At 29.6% G+C, this 23,573-nt stretch overlaps 2 protein-coding genes, 1 long non-coding RNA gene and 1 other non-coding gene across 4 annotated transcripts; 2 read left to right on the forward strand and 2 right to left on the reverse strand.

Annotated features, from left to right (window-relative positions):
- Positions 1-344: 344 nt before the first annotated feature.
- LOC101247830 (mitochondrial arginine transporter BAC2-like) lies at positions 345-3,963 on the reverse strand. The gene is made up of 2 exons (XM_004241682.5): positions 3,379-3,963; positions 345-1,261 (listed from the first exon to the last, which is right to left on the reverse strand). Exons 1-2 carry the CDS (start codon positions 3,610-3,612, stop codon positions 548-550), a joined length of 948 nt encoding a protein of 315 aa, XP_004241730.1. The 5' UTR covers positions 3,613-3,963; the 3' UTR covers positions 345-547.
- Positions 3,964-6,977: 3,014 nt separating this feature from the next.
- On the forward strand, positions 6,978-8,408 carry LOC109120492 (uncharacterized). The gene is made up of 2 exons (XR_002027897.3): positions 6,978-7,535; positions 8,031-8,408. It is a non-coding gene; the product is annotated as an uncharacterized lncRNA (long non-coding RNA).
- A 2,644-nt stretch (positions 8,409-11,052) lies between these two features.
- LOC101246065 (uncharacterized) lies at positions 11,053-13,925 on the forward strand. The gene is made up of 5 exons (XM_004242165.5): positions 11,053-11,228; positions 11,316-11,448; positions 12,414-12,517; positions 13,009-13,153; positions 13,251-13,925. The coding sequence occupies exons 1-5, from the start codon at positions 11,188-11,190 to the stop codon at positions 13,755-13,757; spliced, it is 930 nt and encodes a 309-aa protein (XP_004242213.1). The 5' UTR covers positions 11,053-11,187; the 3' UTR covers positions 13,758-13,925.
- A 4,950-nt stretch (positions 13,926-18,875) lies between these two features.
- On the reverse strand, positions 18,876-18,949 carry TRNAR-UCG (transfer RNA arginine (anticodon UCG)). The gene has a single exon. It is a non-coding gene; the product is annotated as a tRNA-Arg (tRNA).
- Between the last annotated feature and the right edge of the window lie 4,624 nt (positions 18,950-23,573).

Below are 23,573 nucleotides of genomic sequence, written 5' to 3' on the forward strand. Positions count from 1 at the left end.
TTAATTGAATGACCATATGAGGAATCAACCCTATTCGATTTGTATTTCTTGAGCATGTTTCTTTACAATGTCAAATAAGTTATTTGACACTAAAAATAATAATATTTTGGTTGTAATTTGTTTCAAGAAGTGTCAATATAGCAGAGCGATTAATGATTTTTACCATCTGCAAACCTAAAGAGAAATTGTAACACATTTCTGTCCTTTATGCTGCTAAATAAACTCTAAGAGCATTTAAATTTCATGACAAGAAAGAAAATAAACCCCATGGGGGACGTATGTCTAATTGAAGAGATCAAGAAGGCTATCTCAACACCTATAGCCGCTGAAGCCTGAATTGAGCATTTTGTTGAAGCTTTGGAGTATACTACATAAATGAAAGTTACATTACACTATTTTAATCTTGGATGTTAAACCATGTCCACAGGAAGTGCAGTTGATACGAAAAGACTGATATTACATTTCAGCTTGAGGTATAAACCATACAATTGGTATAATGAATAATATAAAATGAGACAACACAGCTCAATGACTACTTACTCCTATATTAGAATGCATTTTCAGTTTGAATATTCGCGTGAACTTCTTTGTTGTTGTTGATGAAAAGGCACCTTAAGGCAGTTTCATAGGCAGTGAATATAGCCCCATTCACTACAAATGCTCTGGCAACTGCAGTTCCCAAACCTCTCCAGAGCACATTATATCCCTCTTGTTTCACACTTCTCCTGAAACAATCAACAATGCCAGTATATCTCAATGGTGTAGATTGTGACTGAGCCTGGAATCGGGTTTTAATAACATCTAAGGGATAGCAGCATATCCAGCTAGCTACTCCTGCAAGACCACCTGCTATAAGCATTGTTCTAAAGCTCTCTTGACCATTCTTACGACATCCTGGATGAAGTTGCTCTCTTACATACTCGTATGTCCAGAAATATAGGCCGTGAGCTGGTGCATCTCTGAGGACTGTAATTGTTAATCCGCGATAAATTCCCCTCCATCCTTCTTGTCTGAATATGTTTCTTGCCACATCAGTTGGACCCTTACAACTAGTCATTTGATTTTTGTTATCCAGGATGTTTCTCTGTTGCAACTGAAGTCGAATTTTCACAAGTTCGACAGGAGTGAGCATTAGGCTTTGTAATGCTCCTGTTCCAAATCCACCTAAGGCCACTCCTTTGTAGGAGGGTGGATCACTGGCTGGAACATTCCTGTCCAATGCTCGAGATAGCACTGCATAAATCTGAAATACCATGGCGTTCTGCAATAGCAAAGAAACTATTTTACACATTGTAGAAATTAATTAAGTTCAGGGATTATTAGACCCTATATCGATTAGTCTTACAAATAAGAACAACAATGAGTTACATGTATCAAGTTGAAGATTTGCTCAAGGTTCATATGTAGCAAACTTGTACCAATCTGTAAACTGTGGCAGCAAATTAGCTAAAGTTGCAAAAAATTAACATATCAAATTATGCATGAAATACAATTTAAACCTATAGTGTATGTTCTCATGAGAAGTGAATAATACTCCAGTTGATAGCCCATCTTCACTTATATATTATTTTTTTGACTTAAATATGTGAGCCGTTTGTATTATGGCAAGGTCATATATGAGTCACTTTCATAACGAGGGGTATATCAGCTCCAAATGGCAAAGTTGTGAGGTATATCAGACCCTTTTTCCTTGTTTAAATTATAACTTTAATTTTGGTGCAATCGAATGTTACCTATTTCTCCCCTCATCTTGCTCTTATTTTTTGTTTAGTAGTCCTATTTTATTAACATTCAGTACAAATATGTATTGGTGTGGCAACCAAACAATGAACTAACAATCATTTCTTCAAAGACTACATATCTACAAAAGGTCTAGGCATAGTGATCTAGTCCTACTAGTTTGTTTGTAAGCTTATGCTTCGAACATCTCTCTTGCACTATTCTTTTGGTTACCATGTGTGGTTTGCTGGACTTAGCCTGGAAGACCTGATTATTCCTTTCCGTCCAGATATAGTTAACTGCAGCTGCAATGCTCATTCGAAAGATAGTGGTGTGCTGCTCCGTTTCCTTGTGCATTTCTGTTGGCCCACTCAAGCTCATCTTGTCAAGTGCTAGCTGGTCTCTAGTTATTCCTTGTCAATATAACAGCTGTGTCCATATGTTTTTAGAGTAATCACAAGTAAAAAAGAGATGTTCACTTGACTCAATACCCTCACTACATAAGACATACTGTTGGTTATTTGTGACACCCCAATTCATTAGCCTATCGTTGATATATAGCATGTTCAGTATAGCTAATCTTGTAATGAATATCCATTTAGCTGCTCCCTGTTGTTGATAGAATATTGTTGCATATTTTTCAGGTTTGCTTCTTGAAACCCTAGAGCTTGTACATCCTATTTTACCTTTTATCGTAGAGCTTGTAGGTCCTATTTTACCTTTTATCCTACTTTTTCTAACTTTACTCTGTTAAACATACATTATATTCATCCAAACAATATAATATCATACAGTATTAAATAATACGTAACAACCATCTAAATAGAATTATATTCATCCAAACAATATAATATCATACAGTATTAAATAATACGTAACAACCATCTAAATAGAATTGGTGGTGTGGGAAAATAGTTCATATAATAAAATAAAGGATGTTTAAGTGCTCATGTCATTTGAGAATGTCCATTCTTTTCCTGCTAGAATACTAGTTACTAGTTAATGACTTAATTCCCTTTTTTTTCTTCCACAAACGGATATGAATCACCAATGAATGAAGATTTGATGACTAAGACTCCATTTATTTATTTATTTATTTATTTATTTATGATGGAGACTCGTGGTCTCTAAATTCTAATATTTATTACTTTTATTATTATTATTATTGTTAAGCAAGCTTAATTTGGTATTAGTTCCGTGAACGTAAAAAATCCAATTGAGGACCCAACAGTCTCTATCTCTCTTTGTTTGGTAGTTACAAAATATAACTATTACGTGTTATTAGACCTCTTCACTTATCTCCACGTAATACCCATCTCAATCTTTTACGATGTTTGCTTTTTGTAACTGTGAAATTTTGGACTCCTCATCTTCGGCGAGAAACAGGGCAAAGTAATACGCAGTGAAATTAAAATTTTATTTTTATGAATTTTAAACATAAAACATATTTATTTGAATATAATGAGTTTGATGGAATCCACCTGCTCTAATAAGCTTAGCTAGGAGAAACTCAGGGGAGAAGTCTGATTTATATACATGAATAAACATTCATTTTACGCGTGTGATTCAGATGCGAATTCAAAATTTTGACAACTTCAATTTTATATATATACAATTAGTAAAAACCGTAATTACTGCTGGATAAAAACAAGGAATGACCTGAAATGTGACGGAAGCGAGAGGAGCAGCCATGCCTCTGTATAGAGCCAGAGGTCCTTCAGTGGCGGCAACACGGCGGAGGATGTTGAAAGCAGAACCAGGCGTACAACTCTGTTGACGGACTCTAATAGTATCAAGAGGATAACCAGATACGATACCTGCGATTCCTCCGAATCCGCCAGCCACAAATTCTTTTCCCCAACTACTTGCTAAAAACTCTGGCCAGAAATCCATATCTGCATTAATTAATTTCCCCAATCAAATAATCTTCAATTTTATAACCGTTTCTCTCTCTCTCTCTCTCTCTGAAACTGAATTAGATTATCCAGTCGTAAGCTGCCTAACTCTTATTTAACACTTGCTAACATTTAACGTGATTAAATTTTATCTCTTTTTTTGGGGTAGGCATATATATAAGTAGACGATGAGTCTAAAAATGTAATCCTAATATCATGAAATAATGGAGTAAATAAATTAAATTTGATATTGGGACTCGGTTATGATTATAGTCTCTGCACCTTTTTGTTTGCTTCTTATAAAGGAGCAAGTGTGCACTGCAGAATCATAAATTTCATTTTTTTATTCAGCGTTAAATTATTTAGATAGTTATGTTAATGTTCGACTAATTTAATAAAGATGATGTTGACCATCAATTTTCTTTTTTATATCCAAATTCAAATATGAGATATGATAAAGGAAAAAAACAATCTCATCTGCGTCATAATATTTATCCAAAATTATGAAAAACTGCAACTGATTTTAAATTTTTATCTGTTATCCAAGATTATGAAAATCTGCAACTGATTTTAAATTTTTATCTGTCCACCGAGGAAACGGCCAACAAATTCTTCGTTGTGCACAGCCCAGCACATATGATGTACGTGAACCAGTAAATTTCAGTTACAATCGGTCAAGTGGAGCTGCATAGATATTCGGACCAACAATTGATAATGGACCCATTTAATTTTGAAATAACAAGTGATAGAATTTTAATACTTGTTTGTCGAGATTATTTGTAGTTATTATGTAATGTTGTTAAATTTACTATTTTAGAATTTTTTATTTGTTAAATTTATTATTTTAGATTTTTTTTAAAAAATGATTAATAGACTTTCAGATTAATTGTTTTTGAAAGTTATGAATATCCTAATTATGTAGAAGTGGATAACAATATAATAAATATTCAAAATACGTAGATTATATTTTGAGATATTAATAAATCATTTCTAAATTTTTTTTCAGAATAATATTCGGAAACACCAAAAAAATAAATTAGATTTGGTACTCTATTTTTAGATTTATGATTTCACTGCTCACACTTTGGTTGACTTAAAAGTCTTACCTGCAAATTATACTACTAGTATATTATGGTCGTCCCAAAAAAATTTCTGGTTATATGTAAAATCAGATATATGATAAGCTGATAAAGGAACTCAAAATAGTTCAATAATTCTTATTTTTTTAAAAATAATCTACGGTAAATTAATATAAGATTTTCATCACCATATAATTTGGTGTTGGATGTCGTGGATGAGATTGTTTATCCCTTAACAAAAAATTTCAGATTTAGGTCTTAGATAAAAAATCTTATTACGGAACACTTCTACATTTAAAATAAATACAAATATTATACGTCAAATCGAATAGAAAATGAAAAGTATACTCGATACTCGTCAATTGATGGATATTCATAACGAATTAATTTAGCCATTAAAACTTGAATTTGATTAATTTATCAGTCCTTTTCTGAGTTCTCTCTGTGCTTTTTTATTTTCTATATATAGGTACTTCATGTGCATTTTAAGACTATTTGATTATTGATCTTGACTTATACCAAAAGTTTCACTTTGGAAATTAATCATTTTGTATTAAAAATAATTTTATTTTCATAACATTGAATTCCAAAATTTAAATATAACAAAATTCATAATGGATATTCTTTAAAAATAATCAGATCAAAAAATGATAAGTAGATGCTTTTTCTATCAACCCAAAATATAGCGAATTGAAGCAATAAAAAATATGTAGATCGTCAAAATAGGATTAAAACTTTTACAAATCGTAGCAATATTATCTCTGTATATGCATTATACATTTCTTTTATATACATACCAATAATAATGGCTATAAACGTTAAAGATAAAGAAGAGTGTGGATTCTTTTGAGAATTAGCAAACTAATCTTAACAATTTTTTTTTTTGAAATAACAAGTACAATAGACATAATAAGACTATATAACTATAGTTTTGATAATTGCACTCCATAGCCAGGGTCCATCTGGTCTTCAGGAGATTCACCCGACCCCCTCAGCAAAAAATTTACATTGTATATATAAAGTAAATTTTCTATATTTCTATAGATATATATATTTTGAACTTCTCAACAAAGAGAAACTGATGGCACAGTGGCAAGTCCCCCTAAATTAAAGTGCACGCCATTGGTTTTAATTTCTGTGAAAGCGTTTTATTTTTTCAGGTTCAGTTTTTTTTTTTTAGTTTTTCTTTTTAATTTTCAGTTCTATTTTTCATTTTTTTTCAATTTCTTTTTACTCTAGAAAACATTTTTAAAATGTGGTTTTAAAATTCGAAAAATTCAAAATTTCCATTTCTAAAGGCTTATTTACATATTTACTATTTTTATTTTTCGATTTTCCTGAACAAAAATTCTAAATTGTCATTGTCCATAGCTATCATTTTGTTTGCTATAGAGACTGCGATTTATATAATTTCATTTGTTTATATATTTTGCTTCCAAAATATACAAATTACAAAAAATTGTTTTATAGATATTCATGAGGATTCATTGCTCCGCACTTTGATTTGGGCCACAAGGCAGCCTCAGATTGGGCTCCAGGTTAGCCTTCAGAACCCAAATTTAACACACAAATATGGCTTGATTGGCTATGTTTGAAATTCTAATCATATGATAAGACTTTTGTTTTAATGAATAATAATTATTTTTATTCGATAGATATTTAATTATATTATCCACATTCTACACATGTTTGAGTCTTATTTATTTGATAAAAAGTATACAAAATTCTTTTATTTTAAAAATGCATGTGATTTTAGAATGCTGCAAAAAGTAATTCATATTTCTTAAATTTTATGTCCACTCAAATTACATTAAATTATTTATATGTACCTCTTAATTTTAGAATAATTAATAATAAGGGCAAAGTTGGAAAAAATCAATTCTTTCTTGGTTTTTAGAATTCACAAATATTTATGAATAATCATATTTTATATATACGACAATTAAAAAAGGACGGAGAATGTAATTCCTATTGCAATCAATAGTTAATGATATATAAATTTGAATTTTGATTATAATAATCTTTTAAAACTTACTAAAAAGATAATATCTCATATAAATTGAAACAGAGTGAGTAAAAAAATATATATAACTCTCGTCTTTTCGAAAGATAGTCTCTCGAACAAGTAAAGTAAATTTATATTTTGGTCTAATTTCATGTGCTCACAATATGTGAATATATATATATGCTTGAGCAGTAAGGCAAAGGCAGGAATTTGATCTCGCTTTCTAATGAAATATTCTTTCCAAATTAGTATATACATAGCCCCAACCAACACAAGTAAATATAGTTTGTGCTTCAAGTTTTTTCTGAGTCCAACATTGAAATTTCAATTAAATTCGTATCAAATATTACAAAGCTTATTTTGAAGTGGCGTTCTCAATTATACTCAAAGCTCAAATCTAAGACCTTTAATTAATGGTGAATCATTTCTACCAATAAACCATAACTCTGACAGGCTTTTATAATTAGAAGTGCAATTAAGCTCTCTTTGCTTTGCTTAATTACATAAAAGATTTTTTTTTTTTAAAAAAAGTTAGGCTTTCTAATATATGTCGATATCTCCAAAGTAACCGCCCTATGTTTTTTTATGATGACTAGAAAACCACTTTGCTAGCCTAGCTCTTTGTTTTTCTCGATATAACTTTTGGCAGGTAATTCATATTAGTTCAATTGCACTTTTATCAAGACTTTGCATGTGTATTTGTTTCTATTAAACCCAATCAAAACCTCTGCTCCAAATTAAAGTGCCATTTCATTTCATTTCTTTCACTGAGTTTCAATTTTCTAGTATTCCAACAAAAAAAAAACAAGAAAACTAAAGAAGCTGCATGATCCAATGGTATGTATGTCACTCTTAATTTCTTCTCCTTATTCTTCTTCAGCTTCAACATTAGCCTTATGTATGAGGCTTTTCCATTTTCTTAATTGTTTGTTTTGTTTTTTAGTTTTGAGTTCACTTTTTTTTGTAAGAAATTTGTTGTAGAATCACCCTTTTGGCGGAGTCAGGATTTTTATCATGGAAATTCAGAATGTAAAACAAGTATTATGAGAATTTAGATGAACCTCTTGCATGCGCCTTTACCTTCAATTTTTAATTTATATGATGTAGATTGAATGAACATAGAGTTTTAAGAAAAAGAAGATTTGAATATTATTATAAAGTTTTTGGAATTATTTGCGTTTTTGAACATGTCTTATTAGTAACATATTTGTCTAGTAGCTAAAACATCTTTGTCATTAAGGTAAAAATGAAAAATTGTTTCCAAATTGTTGTATGTATATATATACATGTATGTTTTGTAACTAAAAAAAATGTTGTAATTAATTGCTGTAGCTTATCGTGAGAATGATGTTTGGGTCTGTAGCAAGAACGACAAGGGCATTTATGATCCAACCGGTTTCGACCATGACAACATTGTTGTACTACAGCGATCGCCTCCCTCGTAACCTCAATTTGGACCGGCTTGTTCGTAATGACTTAATTGATAGTGGAAACTATTTGTTTCGTTTTCTTATTCACTTTTTGAGATGTTTTTGGTAGTTTCATTTTCACTTAATTAACCAAAGTGAAGTCTTGAAGCAACAATAAATAAAGTGAGTTCGAGCCGTGAAAGTTGTAACTCATGTTTATATTAGGATTAGGGATGTTTTGTACGTTGAATTAACATTTACTTTACTTAGTTAACTGATTTCAAATATCTTTTAACTTCTACCAATCTGTATGATATATTGAATATTATTTGAAAAAAAGATTAAAATTTCGTATAAAAGAAAATAATTTAGAAAAAACATTTGAAATTTCTGGAATACTATTTATCTGGAAATATTAAACAAATTGGTTGCATTATTAATTGAATAAGGGTCCGTATGGTCATGCGATATGATATCATAATATGAAATTATGAAATGAAAGGACACGCGTTATGAAATTATTTTCCTAAAAAACATCCGCCTAGTTATAAACATTAACATTATGGGTCGTGCACAACGCTAGCAACAGTAACTAATATGGTTATAATATTTTATCTTTTTAATTTTACTGTCTTTTAATTGAAAAATGGAAAAAATCAATTTATTTTAAAAATTAGAAAAGATATTATAGACTTTAGAATTTCTGATCATTTACAATTATCCGATATTATATAATGAGAAACACAACATACTATTTATGATGTACCATACATCTTTGAACATTTCAAATTTTATGCATAAATCGCATTTTGTTGCATTTCCTTGTTTTCCTCTTAGTTGCATTAATTGAATTTACAAAGTAGCCTATATTTTCCATTATATAAGAACTTTACTGTATTGCATATACTTCACCACTTTATTAAGTTATTCTCACATAAATACACCATATATTTAATAACTTTACTATGGCAAATTTAATAACCAATATAGATATAGAGATTGTTTTATATCTTGCTATTTTTTTTTAATCATTTTTCTTATAATTCTGCGTTGAATTGTATAGGGATGGTATACATTCTACATTGCTCAAATCATATTTGTAAAATTACACTTGAAATGTTATTAATTGTTGTTACTAAATATATATAGTCACAAAGATGATTTTGTTTCTTGCTATTTTATTGTTTCTTTTCTTATACGTTTTGAATTTTGTAATTTAAATAAGTCTATTTTGTATCATAAATTTTTCATACATTTTTTAAGTTTCTCGATTATCAATTATTGTAATTTATAGTACTTTTTATGTAATTCATAAATATATATAAATTTCATTTTTTTAAAAAAAATTGAAGATGTCATGCGCAAATTTTCAATCAAACTTAAATTGTTTGACTCTCAAAAAATGAAATTTATCACATAAATTGAAACAAAGGGAGTAATTGATTTTATTTGAAAATTTATGTTTATTCATGAAAATTCAAAACTAATTTTTACATCATATTTTGAATTTAAAAAAATAACTTATAGTTTGTTCGTTAGCTCACTTTTAATTTCATACCAAACAAATATGTGTAAATCAAATAAATCTCATAGTTTTAATATGAAATTACAATCTATCTCTAATAAATTTTTAATTACATTAATCTCTTAAACATTAAACAAATCGGATACAACAATTGAACTTCGAGTACATTAATATTGCAGCTTAGATTCATCAAATACTAACTCGGGTACATTAAAAACTAGCTTGGATACACAATATGTAGCTCGGATACATTAAATACTGGCTCGAATACATTAATATGCAACTCAGATACATTAAAAATTTAAGAAATTTTGGAGATTTTTAAAAGTAAAAGGAGATAATGGATATAAGTGAAACAAAATTAAAGATATATATTTTTGTAATTTGTCCAACAAAAATATACTCATATTTTAAAATTTATAATACATTTATATTGTATACCTAATTTACTTTAGTATATACACATTCGTCATAATATTGATATATAATGCTATAAATTATAGTTAGATATGTAAAAAATACCACTAAAATCAATAATTATTTTCCTAAAAAATATCCGTCCAACTATAAACATTATTATTGGACCGTGCATAGCACAGGCGACCGTAACTAGTATAAATCATAAGCTATAAAAGATATTATAATTCAATAGCTAATATACAATTCAAAACATTTCAAAAAGTCGTGAGCAAAGAAAAATCTCTCTTACTATTTATACATTTAATTAATTTAAATTTTGTACCTCATAAAATTTATTATAAAAATGATGAATTTCTCGTTCTTAATAGTTAAACTCAAACAATCTTACTAATTAGAAAATCTTATTCGTCCCAATATTACTTATAATTAGGTGTAGGTTCCTTTTCATTGAGATAACGTTTAAGTATTCGGTATTTACAAATTTATTTAATTTAAATTTGTGTCTCATAAGTTTCATTAAGAAAAGAAAAAAAATTTATGTTCTGAAGAAAAAAATTCGAAAAATCAAATTAATAATTGAAAAAATCTTGTCCATTCCATTACACTCTTCTTCTTTTTTTTCTTTTTTTTTTTTCAAATTTCCAAATCAAATATCGCAAAATCTTTTTTTGTTTTTTATATTCCTTTACCTCCGAACAAAAAAATAAAATTTAAGGATGGAAATTGAAAGATGATATTCAACGGTTACTCTCCCGCGGTTTCCTCTCAGAGTCCATCAATCTAACGTAAACCCGCCAACTTCGTATCCCATAGAGCCTGTAGGCATTTACCATACTACCCTTCCTCTTCGCCTACAGCCATTAACACACACGCCTAATAATGAGGGCATTATAGTAAAATAACTTAATTACCGTTATCCAATAGACCCCATGGAATATAGCTGGACTGGGTTTTTTTTTCTTTTTATCTCTTCAAATTCTGTCGTAACGAATTAAAATCTAAATTAACACTTAATTAATACTGTTTATGATATTGCTCTGTTCTTTTCTCCATCATAAACGTTTTAATTAAAATCCATGTTGCTTCTGTCCTTTTAACTTTTCATATCTTTTAACCTTGACCAAAAATAAATAAAATGTTGGACTCATGGAAGAAAAACAAGTTTTATTCAAAATGGTAATTGTGATAATTCAACTGTTTTTTTTTTTTTTAATTTTCTTGTTAATTCTGCTAATGTTCTTGAGGAAATTTTTCTTGATACAGCAAGTCTACAATCAATCAGACCAAAACTCGAATTGAAATGATCAGGAAGAAGAGAAATTCAATGCAGAAACACTTGAGGAATGATATAGCTGACCTTGTTAAATCTGAATTGGTTGTCAATGCCTATGACAGAGTAATTTTCTTTTGCGACTTTGTTTTATTTTGTATGACCTCTTTCTTTTTTGTGTCTGTTCAAACAGAGATGACTCATTTCTATATTTGGAAAGCATTTGATTTTAAAATTCATATTTTTTTAATTTTAATTATGTGTTTATATGAAAATAGAAGTGTTATGATGTATGTTACATAAGCTCTAGATATACTTCTAGTATGTGATACAAGCATCTCTTTCTTTGTTGAGATTGAGGTGTAGTTATTATTTTGGATGAGTCATTGCATCATTGTTTAATCTGTTGATGGTGCAATTTTCTCTGCGTAATAGAGGATCCATCTACTTGCATCAAAAATCATATGATGAGGATTGGCATATTAGCCTGAATAAAGTGAATTGGTTTTGTAAGAAAAAATACAACTTTATAAATAGAGGATGATCTTGAGAGAATAATAAATTGCTCATTGATATTGTTTTTGGAAGACATTAAGACATAAAGCAAGTTTTTTTCTAGAGAGCTTTCAATAAAAAAAAAGGTTCTTTTGCTGCAGTTTTTTTCTCCTACTAGCAACCTTCAGATCGTGTTTTCCGATTAACTAACCGTTGGATCGGGCTGAAATTTGGACTGAGTGTTTCTGACATCTTGGTGGTTGATTTGAATGGTGAAGATCGGATTCGCAGGTCATAAAGATCCTGTTTAGGTCCCGAACAACAACTGGATTTGGGTGGTGTTTCTTTTTATTTATCTTTTGTTGGTGTAGCTATTGTTTGTTCTCTTTGGCACTTAATGTATAGCCATTAGAAGAATATTCCTTCTTATTTTTATAGTGAAGCAATTCGAATTTTGTCGGGTTTTTCCACGTTAAGTTTGGTGTTCTTTATTGTTAGATTTTCGTTTTCGTTTTTTTTGTCACAACAAGTGAATCTGTGTTTTCCCCAAAATTGATGAAATTAAGCTCTACTGATCTTTTGTCTTAATGCAACAGACTGAAGGGCTTCTAGTTGAGCTGAATCTCTTGAGTTGTTATGATTTCTTGGATCAATATTGTGAGCAGATCCTTAGTCACCTTGACACCATAAGTACACAGAGGTACTCTTCACATTTTTAATTTCTATTTGGTGTCTCAGAAGAACAGTATACATAAATTGCTAATATTGCTTATGAATTATGGTGATATTCATTTTCTGACTAGATTTTTTAGTGAATTTGTTGCATCATAAACATCTCAGTTCTCACATGCCACAATAACATACTCAGTATAATCCACAAATGAGGTCTGGGGAGGGTAGTGTGTATGCTGCCTTAACCCTACTTACGAATATGAAAATGTATTTTCCGATAGAACACTAAAATCGAAGAATAAGACCGTAGGAGTGTAATAATAACAATATTGTAGTGATAGGGAACTAGACACTACACGACTGCCTACTAACCTTTTACACTTATCCTCGACCTCCATATCTTTGTATCTAAGATCATGTCCTCGGTAATCTGTTGGTCTACCATGTCCTGTGTTCTAAGAATAGTTTTCCTGTGAGTCAAACTATTTCCTCATTTCTGAACAATTCTTGTTGTTTCAGGGAATGCCCTGAGGATTGTAAGGAACCTGTAGGATCTTTGATGTTTGCTGCAGCAAGACTAGCAGACCTGCCTGAATTACGTCAACTTAGAACGATGCTTAATGAAAGATATGGAAATTCCCTTGAATCTTGTGTCAATAATCAGGTAACTACACATTCTCTTCATCCTCAGATAATACTTGCGCATAAAATTTCTCGGATAACTCCTCTATCTTGTAAAAAATATCATCTTTTCTTGGCAGTTTGCTGCGAAATTAAAGCCAGTATGGCATAAAATGGACGTGAAACTACAGTTGATGCAAGATATAGCAGCAGAATATGGCTTAGAATGGAATTCAAAAGCTTTGCAACAGAGGCTTTATGAACAAGAGCACGCGGATGTAGCAAGTAACAATAAAAAATCTAAAGATGCTCATCATATCGAATCAAGAGATGATGATTCAGTTGAAAATGCTAACTCAGAACAAAAATCACTTAGGATGAAACATCTAGATCAGTCCGGTCATAAAGATTCAGGACATAAACCAAATGGCGAAATCTCTAGTCATAGAAATCGAGAAGGTCCACCAGGCAGAACAACATCTCTTCCAATTGAACTGGAACAAATAACTCCAGAAGAGCTAATGAAAGGACATTCTCGAGCAAAATCTTATACGCCTGATATGTTTGGCCATGTCCATCCAAGGGTACCAAACTATGAGGAGGTTGTCGCTCGCCTTACAGATCTTGGTGGAAAATCAAAAGAATGAATTTCTGTTAAATTTTAGTTTTCAATCTTACTTCTTGTATACAACGCATTAAGAGTTTACTCAGTATATATTACTCCTTCAGTTATGAAATAATTTGATTGTAAATATGCTCATAATATAAAGTCTCTATGAGTATTTGACACATTCAATGTGTCACTTGAGTTTCTAGCAGTGACTCTTTGAATTCATAGAATGTCTGCCGCTGGAACTTGCAGTCTATTGAAAATTTGAAACACATGTGTGAGGGTTGATTTCTCAGATGGTCACTCAACTAATAGTTATTATCTTAGAAAATCACATTTCTTCTGATTCAAATTTTCTTCAACAAAGAAAGTGACTTTCTAAAACAAGTGACCATCCGAGAAATCAACTCTATTTGAAATTTTATAGGCTATTTCTTGAAAGTGACTCAGTTTCGTAATGATATTACAAGTCTTAATATAACCAGGGTAAAGAAAACACACATATAGATGAAGAAGCGTAGAAAATAAAGTAAATACAGGACAGATGAATGTCATGAATTTTTACATGTGAGTTCACGTAGGGAACTAATGATCAGCAGTCTTAATAGTTCCCTGTTGAGCAGCCCATTTGTAATCAGCATGATGATGCCTACACCTGAATGAGCCTGGATGATGTGTAGGGGAACAAACACATTGTTTCATTGTTCCAGCTTCAGCTGATGATCCATTTCCATTTGATACTTCTCTGCTTACAACTTGTATCTCCACTTGTTCCCTTCTCTGCCCTTCATCAGGAGGAACGAATCGTCCAGGACGTTCTCTCGGGTAACACATTGGATACTGGAGATACTATATGAACCACTTTCACCATATTATATATACTAGTATGAATAAGGATTAGGGAGTACTAGTCAAATAGAAGGTAAGGAGGAGAAGAAAAGTGGAAATGTATATTAAAATACAAACTTTGGATTGATTCACAGTTACCACAGATAGGAATTGGTGAACTGAAATTGCTCTTTCATTTAAGCTTTTAGTTTGCAATGGACAGTGGTAATGATTCATCACAATAATATTCCGTATATATAAGTCAAAATTATTATTTTTGACGTGTACGCCTGAACAAGGGTCTTGATTTTTGTGCATATTTAGTTGCTGGGGAAAAAATGAGTGAAGATAGGCAAGGCTGTGGAATCAGTGGCTATGTTGAGGTGATGGACCAGCTGAGATTCCAACCACTTGTTCAATATTAGTTTGGCTGTGTTCACAGCAAGGTGAAATTTTGATAGACAAGTGCCAATTTAACTTGTTCTGTGGATTGTAACTCCAAGTTGTGTCATTTTATAATGGGAAAAGAAACACATGGACAACTTTTAGTCAGACAGTTCCTACTATGGTGGAGTAGGGCTTTGGCTCTCCAAAATCTTTGGTATCCATTTTTGAGCTCGTATAATTAGACGAACTTATATAAAGTTGAACAAGTAGGCACATGCATCCTACGTGATATACAGTATGTGTGTTTACTTGTGCATATTCAAAATTAGATGATATAGAATCACAGATACTAATTGAATCCAAGTTAAAGAATACATATATGAGTAGTTCTTAATTTTTTGTAATGACAGTGAAATGAGTTAAAGCGACACTTTATTTAAAATAAAAGGAATAATGATATTACATCATTAACCATTCACGAATCTCAAATTATTTAGAATTGTTATATCAATCTTTCATATTTAATTTCCTTTTGTGTGAATTTATTTCATTTTAAAATTGAAAAACAAAGGGACAAACAATATTGGGAAATAATGAAAGGTCACTTCATTAGTATTGCCCAATTCATAACTTTTACGGACACAAAAATCAGTAAAAGCCTAGCCATTTGATCCGCTCAATAATTAGTCCGTTTATAACTTTGCCATTTCAGTTGTAGTTGTAACAATCTGACTTCAATAACAATAAATTATTAGATTCACAACTGACAAGTTAGATATTCTCATTAACTCAGTTATTAATGTAAAAAGGAAAAGGACAAAACAAATTACTCTCTCTATTTTAAAAAAAAATTATATTTTAATTTCAATTTTTTTTTGTGTAACGTCATAATTCATAGGATTAAAAGTCATTTTAATATGTTTGACATAATTTTAATTTAAAATTATAAAATAAAAAAATATTATTTTTTTGTCAAATATATATAAAGTTAAATTAGTTTTTTTTTAAAAAAAAACGAAGAAAGTCGAACTTTACTTAAGTGGCATGTCTCTTGCCACTTCCCTGCTCAACCATTTTACACCAAACACCACTTAGTATTATAACAAAATAATACATAAAAGAATTCCTTATTATTTACAAGATCTTGTCATGTTAAAATCACAACGTTTAAAAGATAATTATTTATTAATGTGATTATATATTTTAAATATTAAGATTTAACAGACTTTTATTATTTTGTTAAAATTTAGGCACTGTCAAATTATTCATTTTCTTGGAATAATTTTTACTTTCGTTTGAAAATATGTCTTTGATAACAAAAAAGTTTCAAATTCATTATTTTTTCTACTCACTTTTATTTTGAAGTTATATATGATAATTATATTCAAACCCGAATATTATTTCAGAAAAGTATAAATAAATCTAATTTTACCTTCAACTTCATAATTTTCAAATAAAGTGAAAAAGTACTTAAAATTTATGACCATTTTATTAAATTCAAATAATGCATGGAGTATAAATATTATTTACAATGATGATTTTTTTTTTTATAAAAAAAAAAAGGAAAAATTTCAGCAGTGTGTACACATCATGCCGTTTATATATACGCAGTCCCACTCTGTTTCCCTCATGCATTTACACTTTAGCCTCCAAAACTGATTCGCAAAATAATAATAAAAAAAAATTCAGATCATAAACACACACTGTTCTGTCTACTCTAATGGATGCCGGAGCATGGTGTGATTCCGACGACGGAAACTTCTGCTGGAGGCGATGTTACTCCGGTAGAGAATACGACCGTTTGGTATCCTATAAGTTGCCGGCGAACAGATCAAACAGAGCACCCATCTGGAAACTGATATGGAGGAAGATGAAGAAAGAGAAGAAGCGGATTTACGATTGTTCAAATTCAATGCGGTTTTCTTATGATCCTCATTCTTATTCACAGAATTTCGATCAAGGCGATGCTGATGAACTTTCTCGTTCCTTCTCAGCTCGATTTGCTGTTCCCTCCAGAATTTTCACCCATGACTAATTACTCGACTGATGGAGAAAGCAACAATAACATACTCACTATCGTACCACAACTGAGATCTGGAGAGTATATAATGTATCCAGATTGACGGTGTTTTCGACAGACTCTCGAGTTAAAATAAATACAAGGGACGAAAACAGGGTAAAATTTGTTGTCACTGTTATCATACAAATTAAACTGTAATTCTTCTGTTATCTGTTGTTAATGATAAAATTTGATATGTGTAGACTATTGATGCTCCCGTATCTTGTCTTATTAACTTTTTCATTCACAAGCAAAGATAGATGCTTTATGAAATTGTATATTTGTAGTATGGTTTAGTTGTTTAATTTTCCAACGAAAGTAAGGGTAGAATTAGAGTACAATACAATCTCTTTTCATTAAATATTCACAAATTATTAATTTAAAATAAAAAAATAAAAATTTTAAATTCATAAACATCAAATCATGATTATGTCATGATCGAGATATCCTTAATTGCAACAAATTACTAACAAACCCCAATCGCAAATTAACGATGAATTCTTGCCTAGATTAAATAATGTCAGACAAGACCGGATGATTCAATTATTGGTTTATCAATCAATGCATTCAATTCAAATTAAATTTTGGGAGTCAATTATTAATCGTTTTTCTTTAAATTTTGGGGGATTGGATGGGAGGCGTAGAGCCCAAATTAATAAATTAAGCCTGGTAGGCAGAATCACAGAATGAATATCTTGCTGTCATCGTTGACAAATAAACTTCTAGTACCATACCCAATTGCTAGTATTTAATACCTATGTAAAGATTTGTCCCAACTAAGTGATTATAAACATGAGTAACGAACTAGACAGGTTGCTCAGGTGATAATCACCCTTAATTCTAAAGTTGTGAATTTAAATCACGAAAATAGTAAAAAATTATGAGAATGAAGCCAAACGGGCTCATGAATAGCGCCTTTTGATCATATGGTGTCAAGAAAATTTTCTAAAATGCCTTAGCGATTCATGAAGGGGTAATAAAACATGATGATTCATGGGGTACTTCAGTACTGATTATTAATATTGTTTGATGCCAAATACTTTGTTTTTATCATTTGTCAATATACCATGTATCATGATGCATGATGAGTAATGGGACTTGGGGAAAAATTTAAAGAACACCAGTTTTTGCTGAACAGCAAAGGCCGTTTATGGTACAATGAATTTTACCCTTGGTATTACACAAGGGTTGTATAATAACAAGTGCTAAATTCATACAGCTACGTGAACAAACACTATATTCTCCAGTTTATAACATATATATATATATATATACGAACATAATAGTGTTAGGGTAGGCACTTTGTGCATATATCCATATCGATAAGTACATAAATATTAGTTAATCGTATAAATTTATAGAATAAAAATATTAAAAACTTTTCTGAATATCTCTAAATACTATTCCAATTTAGCTAGCTTAACAAAAGAAGAGATCATGTTCCATATAAGTTTTCAGATGTCTTATTGCGATTAATGTGGACTAAGGTTGGAATATATTTAAAAAATTATTATTATTATGAATTAATACTGGAAAAAAAATTAAATTATTTAGAAGTTTGGTCAAATAACACAAATTAAATCTCTTTAAAAATTGAGAGTGACGGTGCTGAAGTATATGACCAACTGTTGTTGAGCCAAAAGAGAGAGACAAATGTGATGCAGACTAACGACTTCGTTTCATGTCATCACTTTTGGAATCTCCGTCTTATTGTTTTTTGAAGGTTTGTGTTACATTTCTTTATTCTTTTCGTGATTTTTTTCTCAAAGTTATCTATAATAACTCAAAATATAAAAAAATCAATGTTTTAACTGTTATATTTTTTCTTTCAGAGTTATCTATATAATAAACTTTGATCCAAAATGTAAAAAAATCAACATCTGACCACAGTGGGAGTCGAACCCACGACCTTTTGATCCGAAGTCAAACGCGCTAATCCACTGCGCTATGCGGTCATCTTGGTACAATGACAATTCTGTAATAAATAAAAAATAAGAAATGCCATCGGCTATATATTTATATTTTTTATGTAGAGTGTCCAAACTTATGTTTTCTTTTTTCACCTAATCAAACGTATTTTAAGAATTTTCATGAAGAGTGTCCAAATTTACTATACTAAATAACTCTGTATGAATTCAATATTGCATTTCCCGCATACTTCTGCACCTAGTTACTATTGAGTTGCCGCTCACTTCACATTAAAGTCATGTGTTTTTTAATATCTACCAGATTTGTTTTCCTTATTTTTGATATCCCTCTCATTTTTTAAGAATCTCTAAAATTCTTTATTTCTTTGATGTATTTGAGCTACCTATTAATGTATCCGAGTCAATATTTAATGGGTTCGAGCTATATATTATGTATTAGGTTTATTTTATAATGTATATGAGCTAATTTTTAATGTATCTGAACTACATATTGGATAGGAAGTAGTTTTTTAATGTATCTGAGCTACATATTATGTATCTGGTTATATTATAACGTATCCGAGATACTCTTTAATGTATCTTATCTACATATTATTGTATCCGATTTGTATTACTTTGTAGGAAAAGTTATGTGGTTAAGCAAACTTATACTATTTAATTACTCATCATAATTATAGTTTGTTATGATTATGATTCACAACTAACATTATACATTAATTACGTGGGTTGACTTCGCATTTGTATAATTAGTCACGTTTGTATATATATAATTCGCCATGATATACAAATACATATGTATAATATACAATTATTTAACCTGTATATATATACAATTCACCTCTCTGTCCTCTCTCCTACCTCTCTCAATCTCGCTCACCTCTCTCCTCCCTCTCCCAATCTTGCTTGTCATATATACAAATGCATATGTATAATATTCAATTATATACATATATAATCCATCTCTCTCCCACTCTCTGCGCTCTCTTATCTCCTCCCTCTCCCCGTCTCGCTTGCCTCTCTCCTCCCTCTTCTTATCTCTATTGTCATAAATACACAACTATAATTTTTATATTCTCCAATTTTCCCTACTTTTTTTAAATATTACATAATTCCCTATTTTTTTTATTTTAGTGTAAGTTTTTAGATACATTACACTCTCTCCTATAATACACATTTACCAATTTTAATGCCTATTTTTTCTCCATTAAAACACTCAACCTCTTAAATCAGTTCTTGAATTTTAAATTTTTTCCATTTAAACACTCAACCTTTTAATCAGCTTTTTAATTTTGAATTATTAAATTTAATTAAATTTAAATAAAAGAACAAATTTTGAAATTTTGAATTTCAAAATTCAAAAAATATGGAAGCATGGTAACTTCCACTGCATTCTACCGTTTTGTTCTTACCAAAGTCACCTTTCACTTCTTTTTTTTCCTTAATCGTCTTCATCCCACTATTTCTTCATAACTTTGAATCTTCTCAACCCAGCAGATTTTTCTATTTTCTTCTTTTTATTCTTAATCCATATTCGACTATTTCTTCCTAATATTGAATCGTAAGAACCCAGACCCTTTTTATAGTTAATCCATCATCAATTCGTATATTCTTCTCTTTTTCGTTTTTGTTAATTGTTCTATTACTTCATAGTAATATAAGTGTAGTAAAGTATAATCTGTGCTTGATGATACATGTTGAATCTGTGTGTACATTGTTTAGTCAATGTAGTGATACATGTAGTAGCTATGTATCACATGTTCTGCATGTAGTATGAATTCCTGTATGATATCATGTATCAGTAAGGTATTAGTTGTTTAGTTGATTTACTCATACATGTTTTGAAACTTGTTATAATGTATCATTCATTAAGTTTAATAAATGCTTCATCAGATATAGTTGATGATACATATAGATTCTTTGTGTATGTTGTTTAGTCGCTGTTTATGATACATGTATTAGACATGTATCACATGTTATAATGTTTTATTTAATTCAATGATACATGTTATAGACATGTATCACATGTTTTTCACATAGTATGAAATTCTGAAAACTGAAACCATGTATCATTAAGCTATTTTCAACTATTGCCAAAGCCTGTGTATCATTTGTTGTGCCTTCTACACACGTTATTTCTCCACTTCTTCCATCAAAGTTATGTACAGTACCACTATTCTTCTCAATTGTGTCAATACATAATGGATATATTGAAAATCCAGGCTCGTTTCTTTTCAGTTCAAAATATAGTTTAACACTCATATCGTTCTTAAGTTTCATCGGACAGGAGTTACCTTCTACAATGTATCGAATTTCAATTTCTTTCCTTGATACATCAATGTCCAACTCGGCCGCAATTGCTGCTTTGAGATTAGAAAACGAAATTGAATCACCAACAACGATTCCATCAATTTTGTAATTTTCATACTGCAATTCGTTCACCCAAATTCCGGAATATCTCATCAAAATCGAAGTATTCATCTTCAAAAACCCACTGCAACAACAAAAAAATTTCGGCAGCTCCAATTGTTTTCTAAATAACTGATACAATCTTTGATATTCAAATTATGAAATTAATATCCAATTAAGTGCTGATTTAATGCTGATTAATGATCTGTTACCACAAATTAAGCTGTTTTAGTAACAGCTTTAAATTTACCGTTTTTATCCCCTATTTTTTCTTAACAGTTTTAAGTTACTATGTATCATTTACCATGTATCATAACTTTCTAAAGTATCACGGCTCAGCAATTTTAAGGGATTTTTTGTAATTATTAAACTTATCGGGACAGAATGTAATAATTGAATTACACTATGGGATTCCTTAAATTTATACTATATACAAATACATATGTATAATATACAATTATCTAACCAATATACATATACAATTCACCTTTCTCCCACTCTTTTCCCCCTCTCCGTCGCCTCTATCCTCTCTCTCCCGATCTCGATCGCCTCTTTCCTCCGTATAACATGTAGCTACAAATTGTAATTAATAAAATGTTCATATGAAGCGTAATTAGACTATTTTTAAGGAGCTATATGTGAAAGTTTTCCTTTTTAAGGGATTAATACAATTACAAACAAAAAAGTAATAAATTGTAATTTTATATTAAAATTATTTGATTTATGATTTACTAATAATAATAATCCTAAAAAGTGTGCGTACAAGGAATCAAATATTGGAAAATATATTCACAAAATTAAAAAATAAACAAATTTTAATTTATGAAAAAAAGCGGTTCACTTGGTTGTTGTTGGAAAATAAATGGAAGAAATTAGTTTTTTTTTTGTTTTTTTGAAGAAGTTGGTAAAGTTATTATACGTGTGAAACCTATATTTATACAAAGGAATAAATACTCAAAAGTTGTTGAGAGTAATTATGTTCAAAAGAAATTATGATTTGAATTTTTCTAGAAAATCTGGTAATAGTTAATATGAAAGGATTATTCAAATCCGTTTTGTTTTTTAATTTTTCATAAAATATTCATTTATTTGATAGATTGTGATACATTGTATTTGATGAACGAAATTGATATAAAAAATAATATAAAAATTATCAAAATTCTAGTAATTAAGATCTAAACTAGTGAAATTTATGTAATTTATTTTTTATTACTAGTGTGTCAATTAAAAATATGATAAATAAAAGTGAACAAATAAAATACTTTTTATAAAAATAAGTCATTATACTAGATATTTATCTCTTCCTAATAAATAACCAAATTAGTAACATTATAAAGCAAAACAATTTTTTTGTTCATATGGATTGTATCAAATACAACAAAAAAAATACATGTAGTGATAACATATTTTTCGACGATGATATTCATTCCCATAATACTTTGCGATAATCGAATTAAAGAATTCATAGTCACAAAAATCTTAGTAATAATTACTTAGAATGATGATATCACAAAATAATTGCCACAAATTCTTTTATCTATTTTAATGTATATAAATTTGAATATAAAGCCACAGACACATTATATATTATCATCACGTTTTAAGTTAAGGTCCTGTTTGACCATAGATTTTTAAGTAATATTTGAGGATAAATTTGATAAATAGTGTTTGTTCATATAATTTGTCATTATTTGGTTATCTCAAATTTTCAAATACTAATTTTTTTTAATATTCGGCTAAATCTCATTATTTGAGACCTTTTAAAAACTGAAATTTTATATTAAATTTTTATATTTTACAAAAACACCTCTTGTAGTTGTTTACGTTGTATTACAAAATTTTTTCTACGCAAACATCAAAATAGTGATGAAATATTCGGTGAATATGAAAGTGATGATGTGATTATTAATAAAAATAATAAATAATTGGTTTAGGGTAACAAACTCATGTGCTTTGTCTACTTCACGATGTTTAGAATTATACTTATTTCACTCACTCCAAACTGTCACATTTCTACGGTGTCATTGATACTTCTTGTTATTTGTTGCAATGAAGATTCAATTGATTGTAATAAATACGAATTTATGATTAGTTGTTATAGTTTTTAAAACTTTATGGTTATAAATTATATTTTTGTTTCACAAATACTATGACAAAATACAAAATGAAATTTAACCCAAATAATATATGCCAAAAATATTTAAGAATCTATATCTAAAGGCTAACTTAAAAAATATAATTACAT

This window comes from Solanum lycopersicum, chromosome 6, assembly GCF_036512215.1.
Source record: "Solanum lycopersicum chromosome 6, SLM_r2.1".
Lineage (NCBI taxonomy): Eukaryota > Viridiplantae > Streptophyta > Magnoliopsida > Solanales > Solanaceae > Solanum > Solanum lycopersicum.